At 42.7% G+C, this 27929-nt stretch overlaps 1 protein-coding gene and 1 non-coding gene across 3 annotated transcripts in view; one reads left to right on the top strand and one right to left on the bottom strand.

The window, feature by feature from the left end:
• abl2 (c-abl oncogene 2, non-receptor tyrosine kinase) overlaps positions 1-25325 on the top strand; it is a 30739-nt gene extending 5414 nt beyond the window's left edge. Inside the window, exons 2-11 of one of the 2 annotated variants that reach the window (XM_034705068.1) lie at positions 14025-14186; positions 16540-16835; positions 16921-17193; positions 17460-17544; positions 17699-17876; positions 18040-18224; positions 18321-18473; positions 18696-18785; positions 19083-19265; positions 20747-25325. In XM_034705068.1, coding sequence (XP_034560959.1) covers positions 14025-14186; positions 16540-16835; positions 16921-17193; positions 17460-17544; positions 17699-17876; positions 18040-18224; positions 18321-18473; positions 18696-18785; positions 19083-19265; positions 20747-22581 — 3440 coding nt within the window. In that variant the 3' untranslated portion in view covers positions 22582-25325. Of the gene's footprint in view, positions 1-14021; positions 14187-16539; positions 16836-16920; positions 17194-17459; positions 17545-17698; positions 17877-18039; positions 18225-18320; positions 18474-18695; positions 18786-19082; positions 19266-20746 lie in introns of both variants that reach the window. The other variant, XM_034705062.1, reaches the window with a different exon arrangement.
• Positions 25326-27686: 2361 nt separating this feature from the next.
• Positions 27687-27848, bottom strand: LOC117808577. Its single transcript, XR_004630372.1, has one exon. It is a non-coding gene; the product is annotated as a U1 spliceosomal RNA (small nuclear RNA).
• Positions 27849-27929: the final 81 nt, after the last annotated feature.

The following is a 27929-nucleotide window of genomic DNA, read 5'->3' as shown; positions in this document are numbered from 1 at the left end:
GTCCGGAAACTGAATGTACCATCACGCACTCCTTAATGGTTGTGTTAAATAATTTACGCTGTGCCCTCTTCCCAAGCAAGGCCTGTACCACTACCAACTACCAAGCCTCCCTGTTCCCGGGCTGATCTCTGCTTCTTGTTCCTACAGGCGACCAGCTCAGCCTTGTCTGATTTAACCCCGTCTGTTACAACAAGCCTCGATCTTAAATCTAGAAAGCAGATTAATTCACCTCTGAATGTGTCATGTAATGTTTCTGCACAGAGATTTGTCTGACGGGTTTGTGATCATAATTACAAGAACATTTGACGCAACGCTTGAACCCGTCTCCAAGGTTAACACAGCAGAGTTTTCTGTTTGTGTTTGTGTTGTGAGTGCATGCCTCTGTACCAAATCTCTTGGTTTGCAGCCTTGAGCTCATGCTTCTGCTATCACTCAACCTCCTGTAGTTCCTGAAACCACAGACCCAGTTTTTTATCCCCGAGCCTCCACATTCTGCGGCACACATCCTCGAAAAAGTGGGGAGTAATGTGAACAGTAAGTGATTGGCTGTGTAGACGGTGAATCTATCCCTTGCATCTGTCAGCTTATAAACACCAAACGTTTTAAACTTAAGTAGGGAGAGGTCTTGCCAAATTGTTGAAGTGGCTTCTGGTCAGAGTCACAGTTTTCACTCTGAAGCGGCGATGGTGCAGCAGTGAAAAAAAACCAACCCTGATACGGGCTAGAAAAGAGGGGCGGTCTCTGTGCCAAGCTAGTTAAGCATTGATTTGGTTCCAGGATCAGTCTTTTGCTGCTGGCATTATCATTGCTGCTTATCTGCTGGGTTCCAGGCTGGAGACTTGGCTTGGAACACACACTTATGCACACTTACGGTAAACACCCACACATGCATGCTCATGCACACACATACTCACACACACATTCTCTGTTTCTTTCCGTCCTTGTCAGCGTGGTTGTTTTGGTGGTGCAGCTCTTATGCAGGATTATCCAGCAACGTCCTACTCCTTCAGTGTAATCGTCCGACAGCTGACTGGTCAATCAGAAAACAATAATCTGGATACCTTGGGGTGGATCTGTCCTTAACCATCCCGTCTTATGTGCAGATTATTTTTAAAAGAAGAACCTCAATGTTACAGAGGTGAACCAATATTTTGGAGCCATTATGGGAAAATGAATCATATATATATATCAATATCAGCTTGTATGTTTTCTATTGATATAGGTCCATATGCAACCTCTTTTATAGAAAATATATTGCAGTAAACAATGCTAGAGAGTGTGCTTTGACTTGGTTTACATCATTGGAGTTAGTTTACAGGGTGTAATATGGTTTATATCAGGGCTGCACGAAATTAGTAAACATATGATAACATTGAATATTGCGATGACGATATGACTTGTGATAAATAAACACATCATTAAGTATGCAATGTTAATGTATTTCTCAAAACAAAAATGAAGGATTGCATGGCTTTTATTTCTAAGATTAGACGCACAGCGGGGGGCAATACGAATTCTTAATACCCGACGGTCCGCCACCAAAGTTCTTTTCTCGTCATCGTCTCGTCAACAAAAACTTAACATACATTCGTCAGAGTTCTTATTATCATTGGAGGTCAAAGTATCACGATATATTGCTGTATCGATATTTTTTCACACCTCTAATGTATATCGCGCATGTGGATATTGCGATGACGGTGAATTTTAGATATATTGTGCAGCACTAGTTTATATTATCAATTAGAGTACATCTCTGAAGAGATGTTGCTGCAAAATAAGAGATGTGGAAAATATCTTTTTTTATTCAAGCTGAAAAATTCCCACAGTGACTTTCCTTCTCCAAAATGTGTAATACACTCAGGTCTCAAAAAGGGTACCATACCAGATAGGCTGTATTTAAATCTTTAATTCTGGCCCAGGTCAGTTCTTTAAGCCAATGTCAAGCAGCTTAAATGTATACCCCGGCAGAGTTTAAACACACCACACAGATTAACTGTACAGACACCAGATTACTCCTCGGGTTCTTTAGTTAATCTCCACTGCAATGACGGAAGAAAATCAAGCAGGATGCAACAAGAATACTCAGTGTTTGTCCAGGAGATATCACCGTGGTGAACACACCTGTGTAAATGTAGGGAGTTGGCTGAATTAATACACACCTCAGCTAGACCATCAATCACATTCCTTACATAATGCTTTGGACAAGAGTGGGCAGATTTGCAATAAGTGTCATGCCAGCTTAATAATTCCATTCTGTGACCTTTTGTGTGAATGTCTTTCTCTTATTCGAGCAGGGCTACAGTGATAATCCTCGTTAACAATCCAAACGCACGTTTCTGCTTTTTTTTATGTGACGTTACAGAGCTGGATAATATTTTGAACCCCAGCTGCTTGACATTCTGCATCAGACAGAGAGCCGGATGACTTGAGGTTAACGATCCAGTGTAGTGTTTTCTATATGTGTGAAAATGACCACTCTAGTCTCAAGCCTGCATATGACATTCATCCTCTTTGCTGTCACATAAAGAAGTACTTAGCATTGTTTGTTGCCAGCCCATCTAAAGGGAAGCACTTAGAGCCCATTATTAACCCATAACAAGCCCTGAGAGAGGCGGGGCAGGGTGAGCTTGTGGGCTCCATTCCTCTCCATTGCAGGATGATCCAAAAGCCCCTTAGCTCCACACTGGTGTCTGTCTACTCCCTGTCCACCGGTGTATTTCCATGTAGACAGCAGACATGGAGGCTGTATGGATAGAGAACATTCACAGGTGTTTCCGGCTGAGGCTTGTTTGTGCATGTTCGCTTACTTACTCAGAGCGGTTTGCAACACCCGGGATGTGCTAAAAGACGGAGGTCTGACAGATGGAGGCATTTGAATCTGACGGTGTTGACATGCATGAACTGTGGCCACAAGGCAAGTTAAAACATGGAGGTGGATCTCAAGTGTTATGTGTGCACAGTCAGTGAGTTTTCCAGTGTATCATAATGTGGAGGTGATGTGTTTCTTGAGAGAAATGTCCTGTCCTCATAAACAGGGGAATATCTCTCTGAGCCAGCCCCCCCCCCCAACCCCACCCCACCCACACACACTCACTTGTGATGTTGCATTAATGAGGCTATTGTCCTTTGTCCAGTCCTCATGAACAACAACTGTCTCAAGTCTCTCCTCTACAGCCAAAGACTCTCTATTGACTGTTTCTCAGACAGACTGGTCTTAAATCTTTTCAGTGACATGTGGGGCAAATGCATGTTTCTGTACATACAGTCCAACAAATATATTTAAATAGTGTCGATGAAAGAAGAGTGTTCAGAATTTAAAATGTGTCACTTAAATCCTAAGTAAACCCTCTGTTAAAATTGTCAACTTCTATTGTTTGTGTGTCAGTAGGATGTTTTTGTTCATGGAGAGGAGAGGATAGCGGATAGAGCAGGACACTGGGGGAGAGAGAAAGAGGGGAAAGGGGTGGCAGGCTGGTATTGTGCTAAGGGCTCACAATTTAACCATGAGGCTAAATCTGCGTCCAACTTATATCATCTTCTCCTTTTAGAATGATGGTGGTGTGAAAATGTTCCTTATGTAAAAACTGTATTGAGTCAGCGGCTGTTGCTCCTGAGTGGAATTGCCATTGGCGAATGAATGCATGTGAACAGAAGTTGTCACTTCTGATGCTTTATATAGCATAGATAGCATCTCTATCAAAGAATGTGCCTTTCCTGTAACATTGTTCAGAGTTGAAAAAAATCAGAAATGTTTAGGGATGTCAGGATACATTCAACCCACAATTCATTTCGAATCCCGGTTTTTGGTTCAAGATATGGAAATGTTAACGACCAATTATCGATGAATCATTTAAAAAAATGTGAACGTTTTCAATGTCAAAAATAGTGCCAAATGCGTTTTTTCCAAGTGTGCCGGATACGGCCCTGGTGGTGAAGCTTTCAGCAGTGTGTCTGCCCCCTGGTGGCTGGCTGCAGTATAGGTAAAAAAATCCGTCTCCCCCATTCATTTGAATGGGGGAGCAGTCAAACTTTAAAAAATAAATACACGTCGTATGAATGTTTCTCACATCCGTATGCTGTGGTGATATGTAGTTAGTATTTGACTGTTTTGTGTTCAAGGCATAGACTGTATAAAATATGGACGTAGTATCCGTGACGTCACCCATCTGTTCCTGAGAGCTGTTTTGAAGCAAATCGACGGCGGCAGCCATATTGGTAATGCGGAACTCAACCAGGCAGAGTGTGACGTAGTGTGAGCCTCTTAGCCAATGGCTGTGTGTTCCCGACCGGGAGTCACGTCAGTCATGTCCTTATTTGGGCAAAACTCGTAATCCTAATATCTTCTGAACCATCACGTTAGAAAAAAATTCACTCCCCGTACAGTGTGTGCCATTAGAGAGATTAGCTTCATAGGGCCAAGCCGTTTTTTGAACCAGGCTGTAAACATGTTTATTAATGCTGCAAAGATCGTCTTTTTCCCATTCATATCTATGTAGTTTCCGGTGTTTCTGCAGCCAGCCTCAAGCGGATTCTCGATGTATTGCAGTTTATAGCACTTCCGCATTGGCTTCATCGTTTGAGACCAGAGTTTGCCGCTTGGTTCAAGGCCTCTTTTTTCTGAAAAGTTTCTTCTCCGTTAGTTATTAGAGTTTAAAAAACGGGGTTTTACTTCCGGGTTTCTTTTGATTCACAGCCGCCGTAGAGAGAAACTTCAAAGGACACACAGCGTCTTGTGACGTTACACTGTAGGGCGGAGCTTGTTACAGTGGCTTCGCAGGCTCTGGCTGCACAATGGCGGCGCCCAGGAGAGGGATTTTTTGGCTTCGAATTTACAACGGGAAGAGGCGGAGCAACGCTGTCCATTTTTATTTACAGTCTATGGTTTTTTCCCACTGAATCAAATTTTCCTTCACGACACAATGTATACAACTGACGGTATAAAATAACTGCGGATCGTATTGAGGTGTTCAAAACGCTGTATTTCAACGTGTGGAGCAGGCTCATAATCTCCACGGACATACAGTCAGATAAAGGGAAAGCTCGGACTACAACATGTGGATTTACTGCAACAAGGGAACTGAACAGAAACATATTTCAGACTCACAGTGTCAAGTTTCTGTCTACTCATTCTTATTGAGAAAAATAAGCATGTGAACCATATACTGTATAAAATATGGACGTAGTATCCGTGACAACACCCATCTGTTCCTGAGAGCTGTTTTGAAGCCAATCGACGGCAGCAGCCATATTGGAAATGCAGAACTCAACTAGGCAGAGTGTGACGTAGTGTGAGCCTCCTAGCCAACAGCTATGTGTTCCCGACTGGGAGTCACGTCGGTCATGTCCTTATTTGGGCAAAAACTCGTAATCTTAATATCTTCTGAACCGTCACGTTAGAAAAAAATTCACCCCCGTACAGTGTGTGCTGATAGAGAGATTAGCTTCGTAGGGCCAAGCCGTTTTTTGAACCAGGCTGTAAACATGTTTATTAATGCTGCAAAGATCGTCTTTTTCCCATTAATGTCTATGTGGTTTCCAGTGTTTCTGCAGCAAGCCTCAAGCGGATTCTCGATGTATTGCAGTTAATAACATTTCCGAGTGGGCTTCTTCATTTGAGACCTGAGGTTGGCGCTTGATGTGAACGCGGTCAGGTGTCAGCCGGGAGAGCAACCAGGTCATAATCAGTCCGGCGGCAGAGAAAAAAAGCACTCTTGGAGACCTGTCACTCAGCCGCAGCCCCCAGCTGAGCGTCTCCGCTGTGTGAAACAGCTGTAGTCAGCTGATTCACATGGAAACATGCTTTCAACATAAAACACCTCCCTAATAGCTGAACGGAATATGAGACCACATGATGTTTGTTCCACTTAATAGAAAATGGAAACAAAAAACGTGTTCGAGTACGTTCTTAACAATCAATTAATAGATAGTCGAATGATTGTGAACATCCCTAGAACAGAATTAGTTCTGATGGGCGCTTTATATAACATAGATAGCATCTCTGCTATCAAAGAATGTGGCTTGTCGTGTAACATTGTTCAGAGTTTTAAAAAATCAGAGATTGTTGATATCAAACGCATTCGGAACTGGAACCAACATCTCTGCGATCATCTTCTGCCTTTCACAACACATCCTGACACGTTGTCTTTCTGTTACCTAACAGGTTAATCCGAGCCATTAAACCACATATTTGATACATTAGTACTTGTGTTTTTGCCCTGATTACAAAGCCTTTTGTTTGGTTATTTTTCTATAGTTTCATTTGTTTTCCACTGACTGCTCCTTTAACTTCTTCAAGAGTGAGGAAGAGTTACAGAGTGACTTACACTGTACAGTTTGTGAATACATTAGATGAGAAGTGCTTAATTAATCCACCTGCTTGAATCTTTGCCTTATTCTAATTTTCAAGTAGTTTCAACGGCATCATAACATGTTTTCATGTTTATGAAACGATTGAACAAATAATAAGCTGTCAGACTTTGATTTTGAGTGAATATGAGGACACACAAACACTGGTATTGGATTACATAATTCAGTAGATCTGAGTCTCCCAGGCTGCAGCACTCCTTCTTTTGTACAAGTGACTCTTCACCTTCTCTGAACCAGTCTCTGAGTCTACCACAGGATCTGACCAGGCCTGTCCTATCGCCTTGTGTAATACCTTGTGTACGTGGATCTCATCCGCAGCATTGTCTCAGCTTTTTGTCAGAGCTTCCTGCAGGCAGCCAGCCGTCTTTCTCCTCACCAGCAGCACCACTGCTGTGCTGTGTAGAGTTATTTCTGGATGTCATGCTGCTATGTTTTGTTCACCAGCAGCTAAAAATACATGCTTACCTCGCTGGTCCCAGGTTTCAGATATGATCTGTATTGTTTTTGATTAGGGCGTGTGAGTGATGTTATTGTGTTATTTAATTCATTGGCACAAGGTGGTGGGTGTTTGAGTGAAAGCTTTATGGTCTCCTGGAGTCACAAACCCTCATACAAACAGCTGCAGGAGAGGCAGCAGCAGCAGCGTTGTAGGATAGCCAAGGAGATAGTGCCACCATTGATGTGTGTCTGCATTATGTGTGTGTATATGAATGTCTTGGGGCCAGGGTCACCTCTGTCCCAGCTGTCTTAGGGGCGCAGGCTTAGCATGCCCCTCAGACTTGCACATAACCCTCTCCGCTCCACACAAAGCTGTAGTTTCTTCAGAACGCACATGTGCTACACTTCACAGCGCACACACACTCAGAGGCACCCGCATGGGCACACGACATACCCAACGCACACCAAATGCTTCCTCAATCAAACGGTTCGGGACATGAAGTTTGAGTCCTGCCAAGTGGAACAGCATCTTGCTTTTTTCCCTGGGATAAGAAGGATTAAGAAGCAATTAAAGAAATATGATCAGCTTAATGAAACTGGATCGTGCTTTGAAAACAATTGGAAGTAATTAGGATATTCAAGCCTCAGATGACTTCACTAATCTGCGTTTGAGTTTCTCTTTGAGCTGAAAAGTTTGTCTCGGATGGCTGGAATTGAGGTCCCTCAAAACGAGACCTTTGACAAATGCATTATATCTCTATTTCATTAAAAACATTCCTGCGGAGAGTGCTGCTGGTGGGATATGTCGCTGTGTAAGAGGAGCAGTGCAGACAGTTGGCTCAGCCTGGCTGCAGCAGTTGCAGTCATGCACATTTACACACATTGACTCACACACATACACAGAAGAAAAGCGTGGGTCAATAGGACCCCCCCCCTTTGCCCCCTTAAGGGAACAAGACCAGCCATCTGCTGTTGGCCTCAGCGCTGGTCCAGGCCTCGCGCTGCACATAAACACACACATGCACACACGTCATATTCATCTCAACTTTCCCCCATGCCTTACATACTGCCCAACCCCCCAACCACTGTATACATGCCCCCCTCTTCACCACACAGCTTCCTCGCTCCCTTCTCTGCCACGTTTTGCCATCTTTTACTGTGCATTAAACCACAGAGAACATCAGTCATGGATGTCTGTGCTCTCCAGATGGACCCTGGAAATCTTGACTCCCCTAGGCCACATCAAAGCTAGCCGGGAGTTCCCAGCAGGAGGCTGCAAGTCGCTACTATTACTTCAGAGGTTTAAGAGGTTTGATTCAAGGACGGCGTGGGTAAATACTTTGTCTGGGGGGTCTCAGTCTCCTTCAGTTTGCTTCACTAAAGCAGTTGTACTTCCACAGTGAAGAGGATGGTTTAGAGAAATAGCATGGGCTTCTTAAGTCACTTTTTTAATCTCTGCCATGAGAATGAGTATTTGTGCTCTTCGGTCTCCATCGCCTGTGTCTACTTAGACACAGTCAAACTTTAAAACAACACTAGAGCAGATCAAGGAACCCACATTGTTTCTTTTGATACTGGGACTTGTGGCTGACCAAACCAGGAAAGAAGATGTACTGGGAGCTGTGGCTGAGCCAGGTGACAGCCAGTGCTGCTCTGCAGTGCATGCTGGTCCAAAACAAAGGTGGGGAAAACCTTAAATGTAGATGTGTTTATTGAGTGGATATGATATAAGAAACTGAGCTTGTGAGGTGTGTTGATTAGTATGTGTGTAGCTCTCTGCTCTCGGCTGCATGTGTGACATGTGCCGGCCACATGGAGTCAGATAACACTGGGAAATGCTTGATTTCTTGCTACCTTTACAAGCATGGAATGACAAAGAATTTAGTCAGTAGAATGAACTTTAATAGAATAAATGAAAGCGTTCAACTTGTTTTGTTTCTAGTAAGCACCCTGCACCTCTCTCACCAATTCACCTATTACAGTACAGTATTACAGTATTAAAACATGTAAAGCAATATTGTCTGAAATGATATGTTCACTGCATCCAGTTGTGGTTTTACTACAGTATTTAAAAAAGGACCTGACCTGTCAGTAATAATGAAACGAGTGTTAAGTGAATTAAATTATATGCTTCACTGCTTACTTTAATTATAACAAAAGAGCCAGCACATTACGGTTTGAGGCAGAACCATGTTAAAGCAAAATGATTTGCTTGCTAACTAGTGCTTGGGATTACAAGCACAATTTGTATTACAAGAGGGAATACTGGGTCAGGCTTGCCAAGGAACAGAATGTGGTACAAATGCTGGAGGAGGAAGGAACTGTCATGAATCATTGTACTTGTTAAACCTCTGCCTCAGTGTGTAGGTGGCAGCTCATACATGACCAGATGTTGAGAACTAGAAGAAAACTTTTAAGTGCCGCAGATTTTTTTCAGTCAGATATGCATAGATTTGCTTTATGAACTATTACATTTTATTTTTAGCAAATTAAATATCAGTGAGCACAATCAAAGCTACACTATAATGCAGGGTTTCCACGCGTCCTGGAAAACCTGGAAAACCTGGAAAACAGTTGACCAGTTTTCCAGTACTGGAAAACACCTGGAAAATGGGAGAAAAAGTAAAATGTCCTGGAAAATCACAGATTGTCCTGGAAAATTATTCCAACATGGCACCGTGCGACCTGACCCAAACAAAACACATCCCCATTCATTGAAAGTTGAGTGCACACTGTGCTGGAAAAGACAGCGACACTGCGCAACTTTTTTCACATCTTTTCTCCTTCACTTCATAATCATGCATTCACAGAAAACGGGGGTATATTGTTTATGTTTTATGATACATTAACCTTGCAGAGTGCTCTTTTGATTCAAAGAGTCTTATATTTAAGTTATAGTGTGACCAGCGGAGTTGGCCAGAGAGCTTGGGGGTCTGTGCCAACCTTCTCTGCAGGCTGAGAGCTCAATTACCGTACTCTAGCTCAGTTGTTCTCAAAGTGGGGTCCTGGGACCCCTGGGGGTTGGTGAACCATAGCATGGGGGTCCGTGAAATAATTTGAATAAATTTCTAATAAATTATAAAATTGTGCTGTGTCATTACAAAACAGCATATACACCATTGTTATGATACCATTTGGTGGCTCGAAGGGATATGTGAGTCTTGCTACTGTTAATTTTCTGAAAGCGATTTAGATCAATTATTTGAAAAGTATAAATGCAGTCATGTTGAGTCCACAAGGAATGAAATGACCCTCTAGGGTGGTGATTAGGGTTAGGGTTAGGATTAGGGTTAGGGTTGTGATTAGGGTTAGGGTTGTGATTAGGGTTAGGGTTGTGATTAGGGTTAGGGTTGTGATCAGGGTTAGGGTTAGGGTGGTGATTAGGGTTAGGGTTAGGATTAGGGTTAGGGTGGTGATTAGGGTTAGGGTTAGGATTAGGGTTAGGGTTGTGATCAGGGTTAGGGTTAGGGTTGTGATTAGGGTTAGGGTTAGGGTTGTGATTAGGGTTAGGGTTGTGATTAGGGTTAGGGTTAGGATTAGGGTTAGGGTTGTGATTAGGGTTAGGGTTGTGATTAGGGTTAGGGTTGTGATCAGGGTTAGGGTTAGGGTTGTGATTAGGGTTAGGGTTAGGGTTGTGATTAGGGTTAGGGTTGTGATTAGGGTTAGGGTAAGGATTAGGGTTAGGGTTGTGATTAGGGTTAGGGTTGTGATTAGGGTTAGGGTTGTGATTAGGGTTAGGGTTAGGGTTGTGATTAGGGTTAGGGTTGTGATTAGGGTTAGGGTTAGGGTTGTGATTAGGGTTAGGGTTGTGATTAGGGTTAGGGTTAGGTTTAGGATTAGGGTTAGGGTTGTGATTAGGATTAGGGTTGGGGTTGGAACCAGAACTAAACTAAAGCAAACAGAACCAGAACCAAACTCAAGCAAACCCAACCAGAACCAAACCGGACCAGAACCAAACCGGACCAGAACCGAACCGGAACCGAACCGGAACCGAACTGGAACCGAACCGGACCAGAACTAAACCAGAACCTGACCGGACCAGAACCGAACCCGACCAGAACCGAACCAGAACCGGACCGGACGAGAACAGAACTGAACCAGAACCGAACCGGACCAGAACCGTACCAGAACCGAACCAGAACCGAACCAGAACCGAACCAAACCAGAACCAATTACGATTAGGGTTAGGGTTAGAACTAGAACTAGAACTAAACTAAAGCAAACAGAACTAGAACCAAACTCAAGTAAACCGAACCAGAACCAACCTCAAGCAAACCGAACCAGAACTGAACCAGAACCGAACCAGAACTGAACTAGAACCCATCCAGAACCGAACCGGAACCGGACCAGAACCGTACCAGAACCAAACCAGAACCGAACCGAACCAGAACCAAACTCAAGCAAACAGAACCAGAACCGAACCAGAACCGAACTCAGGCAAACAGAACCTAAACCAAACTCGAGCAAACAGAACCAGAACCAAACTCAAGCAAACAGAACCAGAACCAAACAGAACCAGAACCGAACCAGAACCGAACCAAAACGGAACTCAAGCAAACCGAACCAGAACCAAACATGAGCAAACATTATTAATGTCCTCAGGTTGGCATTGAGAAAAATCAGATGCCTCAGCTTGGATGGGCTGATCCGATTTCTCCTCTCAGTGAGTATTTGCCCTGTCTTTGAGAAGACTCTCTCTGAAGGAACAGATGTAGCCAGGATACACAGCCTCCACCACCTGATTCCTATATCTTCACATATGATTTGCCGCATGGCCGCCATGCTGACCAATCAAAGCAAAGTTCTGCTGTGAGCAGAGCTGGGGCTGAGCACGGCTCTTCTGATTCACTATAAAGCATCAGCTCTCAAAGTCGCAGCTTTTGATCATGACACATCACTAATGTGCTTAATCTGTGTTACAATTATGAGGGGGCCTTGGACAATTTTCTCACCTGTAAGGGGTCCCTGGCTCCAAAAAGTCTGAGAACCCCTGCTCTAGCTCGTAGGAGTGCAAACTCCCGATAGTGAAAACAAACGGAACAAAAAGAGCGACACAGCTGCACAGAAACTCCACGTTGTAGACATCGCTGATCATAATAGACATCGCCATGCAGGAAGACAGTTTACATTTTTTTAAACCTCTGAGAGATCTTCAAATACAGAGTGCATCTTTACACCGGTGAGATTTTTTCAGAGTTTACGGTAACTCTAATAAAAAAACGTGACATTTGCTTTGTTTTATATCGACCACTTAGCAGGATGAATATCATGATGAAGCAGGTATATTTTGAGTTTGAGTTGAGTTGAGAAACATTTGTGGCCATTTATGTCATTCAGTTCTATTTAGGTCATTAATGCAATGATCCTCTGATCATTATTATTATTTAATTATTTCAGTAAGGCAGCTTCCTGATTCCTTTGCAGGCTCTTCTCTTTTTTACTTAGCTCATTTTATATTTTTTGAGAAAAGTGAAAGCTGAGATGTTGCCCATCATTGTTACTTGGTTGCACTAATAAAGTGAAGTGCTGTACAGCTGTGGTTGCATTATTCTATTATCAATTTGCCATAATTTTTAAGAATGTAAGAGACGATTCCATTGATAGCCATAGACTACATGTTTTTCAATGTAGACTTCCACTGAGAGGAACATATTAGACTATTTAGGACCTAAATTAGGAACTAAATTTAGACGGTCATACCAGCTTGATTATCAATGAAAATGTCCTGGAAATGTCCTGGAAAATGGTCTCTGGAAAACAGTGGGAACCCTGATAATGTCATAATGACTGTGGGAGTTTGTCTAATTCACTTATTTTTCTTGCATCTGCTATTTATAGTAATCATAATTATGCATTTTATTCAAAAGCACGTTTCTTAACACTCAAGGCTACTTTACAGAGGGATTGAAACACAATAAATAAAATAACACGATAAAATAAATAAAAACAACAAGCAAAGTAACACCAAGTTAAAATGAAGCAGTGGAAATTAAACAGAATGCAGATTGGAACAGATGGGTTTTGAGTTCTGATTTGAAGAGGGGTTCAGAGTCAATATTTCTGATGTCTGGTGGGAGTGAGTTCCAGAGTTGGGCAGCAGAGCGACTGAAAGCTCTGCTCCCCATGGTGCTGAGACGGGCAGAGGGCACAGAGAGGTGGAGGGAGGAGGAAGACCTGAGGGAGCGAGTGGATTCATATTTAAATATGAATCCATATCACCTCTGTTCATAGTGTAGACGTCATTTTTGTGTAATTTTTTCTTCTCTGCTGTTTTAATTATTAACACTACTCAGCAGAATGCAATCCTAAATAATCCCACCACAAACTGCAGCCTTCAAAATCAAAGAACAGTACTTAATCTATCTGGGATTGTTGTAGGATAGCAGCTGCCGCTTTGCGTTGACACAAAAGATAATTAAACCTTTTTGCATGCATGTTGAAAATTCAAAATGCTTAAGATCCCTCAGTCAGTGTTTGAATCTGCTCTCAACTAACTTTGATGAAAGAAAAAAACACATTACAATGTTAAAAAATAAATGTCTTATTTAAAAGTTTTCTGAATCCTAGATCTTCATTCTCCATCCCCTCTCCTTCACTCTCCTGCTCTCTCACCCGCTCAGCAGCTGTTCAGACATGCAGGGACTTTGGCAGCAGCTGTTGAGTGTAGCGCTTGTTAGCTACGCATGTACTCGTTCATCATTGTGTGTCTGTGGGTGTGTTGCGTAGCTATGGTAATCACTGCAAACTGTGCAGAGAGAGAGAATCTGGCTGTTCTCAGTGTCTTAGCTCCTCCCTCTTTCTCTTTGTATATACACCGACACGCAAACCCTCCCACTTCAGATCTCACCTGGCTTGTGCTCGACACGTCAGGTCTCTGTATGAAGTGGTAACAGTTCTCTTCAGTGAGTGGTTTTGTTAAAGTGATGCTTTTGAGGTGCCTGCAGGCAAACAGCAGTTTTGAGGAAGAGTGGGCGGCTTTGAGCGGCCAGCATCTCCACACGGGGCTCAGGCAGGGGAAACCGCCTGGACAGACAGGTAGAATATCTGCCAAATGGACCCTTAGGATTATGGAGAATTCAATCTTTACCATTTGGCTCGAGGATATTAGTCCTACCACTCGGCTAACCTCACAAAATTCCTTCCCGAGTCTAATACTTTTCCTCTCTCTCTCTCTCTCTGTCTCTCTCCCCGACCCTTTTACCTTCATCTTCCTCCAGAAGCTCTCCACCGGCCATTCGGCCTGGACTCTGCGGCCCTGACGGAGGCGGTGCGCTGGAGCTCCAAAGAAAACCTACTGGGGGCGGCCGAGAGCGACCCGAACCTCTTTGTTGCACTTTATGACTTTGTCGCCAGCGGAGACAACACACTCAGCATCACCAAAGGTACCTTGTTTCCTGTGTTCTTTTAATACTTCAGATTCTCTGTAAATTGATTCTACAATTCAACAGCTGATTTATTTGTGGTCTGACTATTATTATATCATAGTAATGGCTAGAACAAGACTTGTAACACCACTACACCCTTTCTATTTATCATTATGAAGGTCGTTGCTCAGCTACGTAATCATACTCCTGTTTGGATTTGTCACTGATCATCCACACCTTCCTGAGGACAAACTGTTCACATGTGTTACAAGAGAACAGAGGGACTCCTAAAGGCAGTGACATGTGATTGGCAGGTCGGCTACTCCTAGGGATAGTGTTTAATGAGTAGAAGCATAGTTATGCTCCAGGAATTTGGTGTGTCAACAAAGCCGCCACTATAGGTTTACCATGTAATGACATCATCAGGTATCTGAGCCCCAGCCTTGTCACCCACCCACACAAGCCACATTCCTCTGCCACTTCATTCTTAATATCTGGTCATCATATGGAGCCAAATATTTTGATTTTTGATTATCTTCCTGTCAAGGGGTGGAAAATAATGTTCAGACTCTAAATTACTTATGTCACTTGAAACCTGTTCACACTGTGACGTTACAATGACGCCCTAGTCTTGTCTTTTTTTTCTCCCATTGCCATTACGAACACTTATGCTTCAGTTTGAACCTCCACACTCTACCCGCAGTCGTAAATGGGTCAAGTAAGTAAGTGTAGGCTCCAGTAATGAGCCTAAAATGTCCTCCTATTATTTAGAGACAGCCAGGCTTTTCCTCCAAAGATCTAAAGCATCAGACTTGCCATGGCGTGTTAATTATCCATCATTTTAGCCACTGCAGCTGCCTGGAGTGGAAATGATGTTTAGACCCTGACTCATGGAGTGAAACTGAGATTTCTGCCCACATGTATACAAGCACATGTGCACTCCAAGGGTTCAATGCACTTTCCTATCTGCCTGGCTCTCTGCTACGGCACATGGAGACACCACAGCATGTCTGTAATGCTGCGTTAATATGGAATATGTTCAACTGTGATAATAACAGGTGAATGCGGACAGCAGGGCAGAGGCTGAGCACAGAGAGGGGCTTAGCAGGGTGTGTCCGGGGCTGAGCATTGCTTCTTCATCAAGCCAGAGCCGCCTTGCTTTAAACATTAATGGCTCCTGGTGTGACGCAGCAAGGCAGCCAATGTTTCAGAGCTGACAAAACTTCAACACTGGAAAGTGATAGACTGGTGGGCATCAGGGGAATAACCCTCGCTTTTTAATGTCACTCTGTGGATGCTAGCTTGGAGTGTTTGGTTTTGAAGAACAAGACCTGCAGCTCTGGCGTTTGGATACACGTTAAAGGCTGTTTTCTAACTACAGCAACTGTTGGTGCTCAAGTTAAGTATAAGCTGTTTCTCACAGTTTTAGGCATTTATCTGCCAAGTCATGAAAGCAAATAGCAGCATACAGGTTGAACCGGGTTCAGCATGATAACTGCAGCCACTTCTACTGCCGTTGGATTACTGTGTAATTGGAGCCATGGATTTCTACTCATTACCTCAAAATGAAAAATCCAATACTTACCACTGTGATAGTTAAAATCCTGTCTGAGTATTATAAACTGCTTGGAGTCTCATAAGCCTTTAAACACATTAATCTGTTACTAAACCTGGCTCAAACTGAAATATATCTAACCCTACACAACACAAGGCAGCTTCTAGCCAAAACGGTAAAACACCATGTAGTTGTCAAATGTGCTACAAGACTTCAAGGGTTTAAGGGATAAAAGTCTCAGGAAGGAACAAGAATTAATGAAGACAGATGAAGAAATGTGTGTTGGAAGTGCAGAGGTTTTAGTTTTTCTGTCTCCTCCATCCTCCTCCACAGTTCTCTGCTTCAGTCACTGTCTCCAGCACATCCACTCCTCTGCTCCTTTGTGTCTCCTGATCTGACGTCAGACAGAGACAACAGACCAAGTCTCTACATGCCCAGTTCTGCCTAGCCCTCTATGACAGATATGCAGTCCACCCAGCTCTATCATTGCACCACTGCTTTTGATGTAGTTTCACCACGACTGGTTTCTCTCGTCTATGACCTGTTATTAAGACATTACGACCATCGATGTGACATAATGAGAAATTTCGTTATGGTTTCTGTCCATCTGAGTATTTTCAATGAAAACCAACATCTATAATGTAAATTTAAAGTATTTGTAAAAAAAAAAAAAAAAAAGGGAAGTAAATCAAAGCAGTATCAATGTGAAAGAAAAAGCTGTTATCTTTTACATTTTTAATCCCTCTTACCATTCAGCATTTAAATCAACCCTCACTACGAGATCCATTCTTACATAACTGCCCCTCCTCTTTCCAGGTGAGAAGCTGCGTGTTCTTGGCTACAACCAGAATGGAGAATGGAGTGAAGTGCGCTCTAAGAACGGCCAGGGTTGGGTGCCGTCCAACTACATCACGCCAGTCAACAGTCTAGAGAAACACAGCTGGTACCATGGGCCCGTGTCACGTAGTGCGGCAGAGTACCTGCTCTCGTCCCTCATCAACGGCAGTTTCCTGGTCCGGGAAAGTGAGAGCAGCCCCGGGCAGCTGTCTATTTCTCTCCGCTATGAGGGGAGGGTCTACCACTATCGGATCAACACATCCTCGGATGGAAAGGTAGAAGGAAATGAGAATTTTGGAGTTCAGTCGTGTCAAGATTTACACACACTTTATTAACTCTGTCCATCCTTCTTCTTCTTAGGTGTATGTCACGTCAGAAAGTCGCTTCGCCACCCTAGCAGAGCTTGTCCACCACCACTCCACTGTAGCTGATGGCCTGGTCACCACCCTGCACTACCCAGCACCTAAATGTAACAAGCCCACAGTGTATGGCGTGTCACCCATCCATGACAAGTGGGAGATGGAGCGCACAGATATCACCATGAAGCACAAGCTGGGAGGAGGCCAGTATGGGGAGGTGTATGTGGGAGTGTGGAAAAAGTACAACCTCACAGTGGCAGTGAAAACACTAAAGGTAGGAAGACCATCTGATGAGTAATTGATTTCACTGTCTTGATTATAGAAATATTAGTGTTATTATTTTCTTTTTGATGGTCACTGTATCAGCATCAGAGGTTATGGAGAGGACTGACATAGGAGAAATTATGGTTGTAGATTGCCACCTGCTGGAATACTTTGGGTATTACATCTAGTTATCACTAATAATACTGTATGCTAAATGTCCCCAGCTCTTAAGTATGTTCAATCTGCTCATTAAGTCTTCTTTTTTCCTTGTGACAGGAGGACACTATGGAAGTTGAAGAGTTTTTGAAAGAGGCAGCCGTTATGAAGGAGGTGAAACATCCAAACCTCGTTCAGCTGCTAGGTCAGTATTCACGTACGCTGGTGATTGTTTGCCTCTCTTAAACCAAAACAATTTACAAATTAGATTTGATTAAATACCCAGAAATGGTTGGGGCTTGCTTACTCACTTTTTGAAAATATATGCCAACAACCACTAACTTCTCACTCTACCACAGGTGTGTGTACGCTGGAGCCACCTTTCTACATCGTGACAGAGTACATGCCACACGGCAACCTGCTGGACTACTTGAGAGATTGTGACAAGGAGGAGGTGAATGCTGTGGTGCTGCTGTACATGGCCACACAGATCTCCTCTGCCATGGAATACCTGGAGAAGAAGAACTTCATACACAGGTAAGGGGATATAGACAAGGCGTGTCTCTGTGTGTTCGTGCATGCCTGTCCTTGCATTTTTGCCCACCTTGTTTGTCGGAGAATTCTAACATCTCTCCCCTTGTTCCCCCCTCTCCCCCTCTATCTTCTCCACCTGTGCTTGTTTCCCCCTTCATTCTTACAGAGATCTCGCAGCGAGGAATTGCCTGGTCGGGGAGAATCATGTCGTGAAGGTTGCTGACTTTGGCCTGAGCAGGCTGATGACAGGTGACACTTACACTGCCCATGCTGGGGCCAAGTTCCCAATTAAATGGACTGCACCAGAGAGCCTCGCATACAACACTTTCTCCATCAAGTCTGATGTTTGGGGTGAGCAAAGACACACATGCATAGTTTAATCTTTTTATGTTGTGGCTTATTTCCTAAGTGCTAATGTTTGATCCTCTTTAAAAATGTCTGTCACAGCATTTGGGGTGCTGCTATGGGAAATTGCCACCTATGGCATGTCTCCATACCCAGGCATTGATCTGTCTCAGGTCTATGACCTCCTGGAGAAAGGTTACCGCATGGAACAGCCTGAAGGATGCCCACCAAAAGTCTATGAACTCATGCGAGCATGTGAGTTATAGTTCTCTTGTCTAGCTCTAAATTGTAAACAAAGTGGATGCAAAAGTGTTTGTAATTTTTTTTCCCCCATACTTTGCATGCCTTCCATACAGTGTTTAAATTTGCCTAAAACAAAAAGAATAATGCATTTACACGATCTATACTGCTGTTCGGTGACATATAGTCCAAAAGAGTACTTGTAATAACATGTGTCTTTGTCTGTCTCCCTAACAGGTTGGCAATGGAGCCCACTAGACCGGCCATCATTTGCAGAGATCCACCAAGCCTTTGAAACGATGTTCCACGACTCCAGCATCTCTGAAGGTACTATAGCTTCTACTTTTCCCCCTCTGGCATAGAGATAGGATCTCAGTCTGTCTCGCAGAGCAACAGCATTTTGTTGAGCCATGTGATGTCCAAGTGAAAACAATGAGTATTAAGTATCTTCAGTAAAAAAGGTGAAACATAATTTAAAAGTCAAATTTACACTTGGCAAAACAATTTGATTTGTTTAATAGAGATTAAATTATCATAAATAAAATGTAAGTGTATTTCAAAGGCAAAATGTGTATTTGTTGTCTGCCTCCTTTTTGAGCTTTTCCCTTTTTGTGTACTTCATAGAGGTGGCAGAGGAGCTTTGTAAGACCGCCTCTTCTGGTCACTGCGGACCCCTACACTCCTTCAGTCACGACATGCCCCTATTGCCTTCCAAATCTCGCACACTCCACAAGCACACAGAAAACAAGGAAAATATCGAGGGTGGACTTGACGGACGGTCTGACCACAGCACGCACAGTCACTCAGGTACAGCCCGACACGCCTACCTTGCCACCAACCAGTCAAACGCACCACATTATAAGTCTGCAGGTACCCCGGAAGTCGCCGATGCACAGAGCACACTGCAGCGCCGCAGAGCTCGCCGTTTGAAAAGAAGAGCCGTCATTTTCCTTCCCCCAACTGACCACTGGTGCAAGAAGTGATGTCATCCGGTGCTGTCTGAACCGAGAGGCTTCTTTTTGTTCCTCCATGTCATCTTACTCGTCATGTCCATTTCATTAAACAATTATTAAAAGAGCCCCAAGAAAACACTCAAGTTCTGTGAGAAGAAGATAACATACTAATAGTAATATTCAAGTCTTTCTGGTTCCTAAAACATGACAAAAGTGGTTTCACCTCATTCATCATGTGATACATGTAAACCACACGGATCACTAATATGTCACAAACACTCCAGAATGTATATACACTATATAAATATATTTATAAATCATGTAGTAGTCAGTTAAACCATTTGTCCTTGTGGCAAGCACATATCTATGGAACCAATTATCTGTAATAGTTTAATTCCTATTCCCCAATCAATTCTTGGTAACATTTGTGTATTCATATTTTCTAACCCTACCATTAAATTTCCACAATGTTGTCTGTTGTTTGTCTTGTCTTGTTTAAGTTATTCCTTATTTATTTGTTTAATTTCAAGAATAAAAACTTTGTTCATCTGTTTATTTTTCTGTTTTTTGAAGACCTCAGTCTGTCCCTGTCTTTGTCCTGTCCCACCTTCTTTATCATCTCTTTTACACTACTGTGTCCAGTGTCTTTAACTCTTTTGTTTGAGTCCATGAACATAAGTCCTCTCCAGTCAAGCATGCACAGCTTATTAACTCATAGTCAATAAAAGGTGTGACTGACAGTATGCATAATGTTACATAATGTCACAGAACATAAAATGCAACTAAAACATCCCCAGTCCTTATTGTCTGACTTCATGTTGATGACTAATATGTGGCCTTATTTTTTGTTTGTATGTATTTTAATTTACAAGCAAATTTGCTCCCTTTTCTTATTTTTTCAAAGCCCGGCAAAAAATTTAAACTATATCATCCTCATTGAGCAGCAGTCCTCCTTGTATCAGGGGTTGTGCAGTATCTGTATGGCATGCTTTAACAAGAGAAACTTTTAACTCATTGAATTAGTATGAGCATGCGCCTGACTGGCAGGTCTTAAAACTTTCATCCTCTTTTTCTGAAAAGCTTTTTCATTATTCAGAAGAGTTCTCAGGAGAATTCCCTGGAGTAGAGAAGAGCTTTAAGGGAGAAAGGGAACAGTCTATCTCATTACTACAGCATGAAATGAGTGACATAAATGTATAAGCATAATGAGAGTGTTCTTATAACCTGTTTCTCATGAGAAATTAAACAGCCTTTTAACAAAGATGGATGTAATTTTGCTGACCTCAGCCCAGCTGTACTGCATAGTTTTAATAAGGTTCTCTCTTCTCTTTGCAGGCTGGGCGTCTACGTTGTTAGGCGGGGAGGGTCGATCAGGCAGCTCCCCAGCTCTGCCTAGAAAACAGCAGCCCAGAGATAAGTCCCCTGCCAGCCTTTTAGAAGACACACAGGATATGGGCACATTTACACGAGACCGCAAGACTGGCTTCTTTAGCTCTTTCATAAAGAAAAAATCTTCCTCTTCGTCCTCTTCTTCTTCATCACCGTCCTCTCAGCTCCAACATAACCTTCCGACACCCCCGAAAAGGAGCAGTTCATTCCGGGAGATGGAAACGCAGCCTCATAAAAAATACGAGCCCACCGCTGATTTCAGCGCCCCTCCTCCCCTACCCCAGTCGGACAGTATCGGTGGCTTCTCTGCCTCTCCCTCTCACTCTCACGGGGAGCCTGCCCAGGGTCAGTCACGCTGCTGCGGAGCTGCTTTTGGACAGAAACCCTCTAGTGGGGGGTTTGGTTCACAGGTGTCTGGCAGCAGTTGGAGTGGGTTGGCTGGTTTTTTCACACCTAGACTTATCAAAAAGACCCTGGGGCTACGGACAGGAAAGACAGCCTCTTCAGAGGAGAGTGGGAGTGTAGCTGGAGGGCCCAAACCCTTCCCTAGGTCCAATTCTACCTCCTCTATGTCAGCCGGGTTGCCTGACCTGGAGCGAATGGCTCTGACTCTACCCAGAAACCGCAGTGCTAAACCCCCTCTGGAGAGGACTGCCTCTACAACCTCCCAGCCAGAGAACGGGGCCGCACGGCCCTCAGAATCTCTGCTGAGGAGGATGGATGAGGGCACCGCACAGATCAGGGAAAGGCCCAAAGCCAAACTACTACCCCGGGGCACTGCTGCAGGGGTGAGGGCACCAGGGGTTGGGGGGGAGGTGGGGGAATCGGACAGTCTGTCTCGGGTCAGGGATGGCAGAGAGGAGAGCCAGGGAGGTCTGGACAGGCAGCAGAGTTGGCCGTCTCCCTCTAAGACTTCTAGTTCGAGTGCTTCATCAGCTGGTGCACCAACTCACAACCACAAAGTTCCTGTCCTGATCTCTCCCACGCTGAAGCACAGCCCAGCTGACGTGCACCTTGTCGGGTTAGACTCTCAGGGGAACCGCTTTAAACTGCTGTCTGAACACCAAGCAGATCGGGACAGGCCACGGCTTGTGAAACCCAAATGTGCGCCGCCTCCTCCTCCCACTTTGCGCAGCCTACAACACTCATACAGCGGCGACGGAGAGGAGCAGGTAGGAGTAGCAACCATAGAAGTAAATGGAGACACATTGAAAGGTCATAGGTCAGGGCGGACGTCAGGAGGAGCAACGACGGGCAGACCGTCAGTGCCACCACCACAAGTGCCTCCTGCATCTTCCCCCTTCTTACCCACGCCCTGCTCTGCCACCACAAACACAACTCCCACCAAAATGGCCAACGGAGCCACCAACACTGTCTCCTCCGCGCACACAGCGTCATCTGCAGGTTCCAAAGTGGCTCTGCGGAGAACCAGGCAGCAGGCAGAGCGTGTGCCCTTGGAGCGTGTCAGCCGTGAAGCCCTGCTGGAGTGTGCCGAGTGCCTGAGCAGCGCGCTCCACGCCAGTTCTGAAAGCCCCGCCAGCAGCCAGGTGCTGGACGCTGGCCACCAGCTGCTCGACTACTGCTCAGGTTACGTGGACTGCATCCCTCAGATGAGGAACAAATTTGCCTTCCGGGAGGCGGTGGGGAAGCTGGAGCTCAGTCTGCAGGAATTGCGGGCCTCGTCATCAGGAGGCGGAGGGCTGAGCAGTGTGGGGTCCAACACTGTACTGGACAACCTGCACGGCTGTATAAAAGAGATTAGCGACGTAGTGCAGAGGTAGCCACTGTGACGCCCACTGTCACCTTCATCTACCCGACAGATTACTTTAATTCCCTTTTTTATGTTTCCGGTTTTATCAACAGCTTTTTTTGGGGAACGAAATGAGACGAATCTCTTCAGTACCTCAGAGAAATCACTACAAAATGTATTCTTTTCATTGTTTACAAACAACAGTTTCATAAAATGCCAGTGTGGACACTAATTTTGCTCTGATCTGTACATATTGAGAAATGTTTATACCAAACTAAATGTGGTTTGAAATGTTTAGACCCATGTCTCCACCTGGCCGTGTTTTAAGGCGTCTCTGTTAAATGAATGTCGAGTGTATCAGCTGTGTGTAGCCGACCCAGAGAGTTTGTAAAGTCGAAGCTCATTCTGCTTATCTGTCAGTCTGTCATATACTGAGTGAGAAACATGCTGGTTAATCCCAGATTTACTGAGAATACTAAACTGATTTTACTGAAGCCCGGCAGTGTTTCACAAGAGAGTGATTAATCAGTTTGGTGAACTTTGTTGAAAGTATTCAGCTCAGTGTCTGGGGAACTGAGTGACCATAAGCCATTTTTTAAGCCATTGCAATGTCGAAATGATTGGAAGCAACATATATATCAGGATTCACTATGATTCAAGGTTATGGGGTCTCAATTTAACACTTCTTTTTTGTTTCTTTCAGTAGACTGTAACTGACAGTATTTTAGGTGGAAGCTGGTAAAACCTGCTTGTGTTGCTACAGATTTAGGCCTTCTTTTCAGAATAATCTTTAGAGAATAAACAACTCTTTTGATGTTGACATTCCCACAAGTCCACGCAAGGTGAGACTGCTCAGAAGAGAACTGAAGGGATCATTTAGTTGAAAGTTTTGTGCATTTTAAGCATGTAAATATGATCAGACGAAGCGATGACTCACAGTAATACCAAATACAGGCTTATCATTAAGAAAAGATTACATAATCTATTTAGTTGATTCCCCACATATCTAAAGAACAATGAGTGAATGTGGGCTGTCTTATCATATGCACAGCATTTTTCTTCGCTACAGTGACACAGCTGATGTTCACAACCTAACACAGTGCCACATAAAGGGTGGGGAAACCCCCTTTCCCCTACAGCATTTCAATAATCATGTCCAGTCGTCCTTGCACACTACATTTCTTCCTTGTATCATGAAGCGTTAAAGAGTGAGGGGAGAGGGAGAGCACAGGGTAGCGCATGAGCAGGTGAACTGGGACAGTATTTCTATAAGTGTCCTTTTGAGAATGGACAGTGCTGGATTCCCTGTAGCCTTGTCATGGCCTCAGTGCCTCAAATACTTCAATGTATGAACACTGCGCAACGCAGAGACCTACTTTACATGAATCACACAGTACTGATCTCTCAACAAACAAACTGCAGTATGTCTTCAGCACATGAGCAATTTGTACATTATTTGATTCAAAGAGAAAAATGCTTTTTAGAATGTCTATGTATGAACTTGAATTTTAAATTATTCCTGTTTTTTTATTAAAAGCACAGACCTATTTTGAGAGAAAAGTTATGTAAATATTTGATTTATTTCACATCCAGGAAACAAAAGATTTATGTGTGCTTATAGCATAAAGAGCAATGTTTTTGACGGAAGAGATGTATCACAAGACTGAGGCTCATCCACCCAGATCTGAATATCTGCTTTATGAATGTATTATTCTTCCGTTCTGTATCCGGTTGAATGTCCATCTGCATGACTCTTTAATATCTTAAGGTGCCATTTATTATTTTTCTTATATTTATTAGAATTTTTTTTTATTGGCCCATACTTTCTAATTTTGGTCACATCAATATTTTAGTCCAGAAACAGCTGCTCTGTTCTTTTGAGCAAGAAAAACTGTGTACAGAGACACATATCACAGATGATCTTATTTTCTTCACTTTGGCTCACATCTTAATGTACACTGGATAAGGCCTCAGACACATCGCTTCTTTGACACATGTAATGACACACAATGTAATCTGTAAACACTGCAGGTCCATAACACTTTCAAATTGCCTGTTAATGACACTTGATTAATTGACAAGTAAACTTGTTTTCTGGTGAGTTTCATATCATTTTATGTTCTTGTGCATCAGTATAAATGTCCAGTTTCTTGCCAAACAGTATCCTTTGAGACTAACTGATGATTAATTTTATTCACTGTGAGTTTCAAGTAACACAGACTGAAAATGCCATCATGCTTTCTTGTGATTCTTGGTGCCTTTTTGTGAACAAATAGTTTATGTACAGAACACTTTCACTGCGATAATTCACAGCCACGGCAAAGTCAATCATCAGAACATTTGTTTCATCTTTCTTTCACATTACATCTCAATGTGGAGGTTATTACAGCAAACATTTCTTTCATTTGGAGGTTAAAGGTCAAACTTGAAAACCAGAAGGTGCACTTTGTCAATTGAGATTGTTATTTAAGATACAAAGACCATCCCTTTGAGGCCAAACCCCGTTTCTGTGTCGTCTCACACATGAGTCTGCTACACTAAACACAAGCTGCTCTGTTGTTGTTGTTTTTTTCAATCTGACTACACAACAATGTTTGTCATAATAGCCTAGCACCAGTCAGGCCTCTTTGCCTGGCCGGTTTCTGTTGATTTTTCATGCATATCTGCAGCAGGTTTCCCAAAAAGCCTTATCAAAGAAAAAGTGTCACCTCACGGAATCAAACACATCTCAAGTCCTGACTTTATTTTTACAGCAATAAAGTTGTAAACCTTCAATGACTTAATTTGGTAGCAATTTTGTTTGTTTTTATCCCACAAATCTCATCACGTTTCATGTTTAATCTGACCACAAATGTCTGCTTGTTCTCATGACCAGTCTTCTACATTTTCTGTCTTTATGTTGCATGTATCTATTCTGTGTATCTGTTTTCAGTCTCCCTGTTTTGGAGAACAGCTCTGAAGAACCGTGTGTACACGTCATTATACCAAAGGCCACTTCTTCAGTTGTACGAGTGCAATGTAATCCAACACATACAGCAATGGAATATGTGAATCTAAACAGGGCAAAGATGTTAACATTAACTTTTTTTTATTGTACAAAACATATATTTTATGTTTTTTGTTTTGTTTTTTATTTAAAGTTCACGTAATATTACTGTGAAGTTTTGCTTATCAGTGTTAAGCCTATTGTAAATAATAAAGATATTGATGAGTACTTTTTGGTTTTTGGCCTCAAAATATCACCATGTCAGCTGTGAAATGTATTATGATGAGCAGATGATTGCATCAACACATTTATTTTTTAAATAATATACTTTTTAAATATTTGCAGTTTCTACATATTTAAACCTAGTGAACTTCCTTCCAAAACAAAAGTCTTAATTTGGTCCCATCAGATAATGTAAAGCATAAGGGTATTAACATTCTTTAGAGCTTTAATATTTCACTGTACACAAAGGTAGCTGTCACTTGAGTACAGGAAGACAAGATAGAATATTTAAGGCTTTCTCTTTTTCAACTTCTCTTCTTCCTACCAGAAAATCTGCCTTCACATGCTTCAAAATAATATCAAACTGTGCACATAGGTCTTTTTCTGACCTAAACTTCCTCAGCTGGCTAAAATCACTGATGGTGGAGAGCAACATCCTAGAGCTTGGTACTTTAAAAGGTTGTAACTCAACTTAGCAACTTGTACCAAATGTAGCACCCAAAGTGAGTTAAAATATTCACATGCCTTAAACTTGTATGAACATTCAAGTCTGTGACCGATCTCAGAAAACTCTAGAATTAATTCAACCCTAAATATTTGAATACAGAAGTTGCATCCCCGTACTGCACTGCATCTTCAGACATGCCAAACAAACAGTCCAGCCAGATTGAATTATCAAAAATGTGGTCACAGTGGTCAATTTGTTACCGCCGCGACCCGACCCCAGATAAGTGGAAAAAAATGGATGGATGGTTGGGTGGTCATAGTACACTGAAATGTTTTACTGATAATTATCAGTGACCAAATCTCAATTTTTATACCCAAAATAGTTATATATGGCTGTCCAGGAACATGGGAAGTACACTTCACTTCACAAAACCAGATTTTGGATAGCATGTTGAATTTACCCTCGTGAACGAAGCAACCAACAATTGACATTTGAAGACTAATATTGCTGAACATCACTTGTGAAGCGATCAGTCCTTGAGAAATATTTGTCTTTATAACTGAATATTGGACAGCGGTAGTCACTCGTACTATACAGATAAATAATTGGAAAACCAAAAGGTGAATTCAATACAAAATGTTGCATAATTATTCATTAAACTACCCAACAGTCTACAAAAGGATCAAGTAGCTCCACTGCATACCCCAACTATATAATAATGCTTATATGTGCATTATTACCAATTGTCTTAAAAGTCTATTTTGTATAATATTATTATATTTATTTATATTAAATACAGTCTAGTGAGAAACAAACCTAAACAGTAACACTGACACTGGACATTCAAGCAGAGGGTTTTGCTTGACAATTTTTTTATGGTATACAAAGTGTCTTCGTACTTTTTTCCATTTGATACATACTGTTTGGCAGGGGTTCCCAAACTCAGCCCTCGACCCCCAAAATATAGATGCCAAAGACTTGCGACCCCAACTGTCCCTCAAAGTGATTTTATGTGGCTTCATTTAGCTGGTCTGCAGAAAATTACCTTACCTATATGTACGGTGGCCCTGAAGTGCAAATCACAACAGCAGAAGTAGGTACCCTCAGGGGACATGACTTGTCGCTGATTGGACTGGTCTAGATTTGCAATAGTGTTTTCTGATTTGCCGTTGTGATTTGCACTTCAGGGCCACCATATATATGAGCATGTGGCTGCGTTTCCTGTGCCTTTATGAATTAACCTACTGATGCTTTTGATAATTCACTGTTCACTAATCCTAAACTAAGGAGTCATCTGGCAAAAAGAAAAGCAGAAAAGTCATTACATTTTTATTTTCAATTTTTTTATTTCAAGTTTTGCTACTATTTTTGTCGATATTTTTTTACTAAAATGGGTAAAATTTACTATTTTAAGATAACTTACAATGTACTTTATTTGATCATCCATTGGGGTAAATCATTTTGTTAGAAAAAAGAATAAGGGGAGAGCGTGAACCTAGTCTCCCATGAGCACAAATTATGCAGTCGAGATTCCCACATTTGGGGAATTTACAGGGGTCAGCATAACCGGAGTGCAATGGCTGAGCGTCGCCCTCGGTGAGCCACCTTCTTGATCATGGTATCTCCCCTGACATGTAAGTATAATAATCTGGTGCAATTTTATCTGTGCAATAACATCACTATCTATTCATCAGATAGAAGTGTAGATAGTGTGTAAATATCT

Source organism: Notolabrus celidotus, chromosome 2, assembly GCF_009762535.1.
Source record: "Notolabrus celidotus isolate fNotCel1 chromosome 2, fNotCel1.pri, whole genome shotgun sequence".
Taxonomy (NCBI): Eukaryota; Metazoa; Chordata; class Actinopteri; order Labriformes; family Labridae; genus Notolabrus; species Notolabrus celidotus.
The sequence above is the reverse complement of the archived record's forward strand: the minus strand, read 5'-3'. Positions and strand labels throughout refer to the sequence as shown.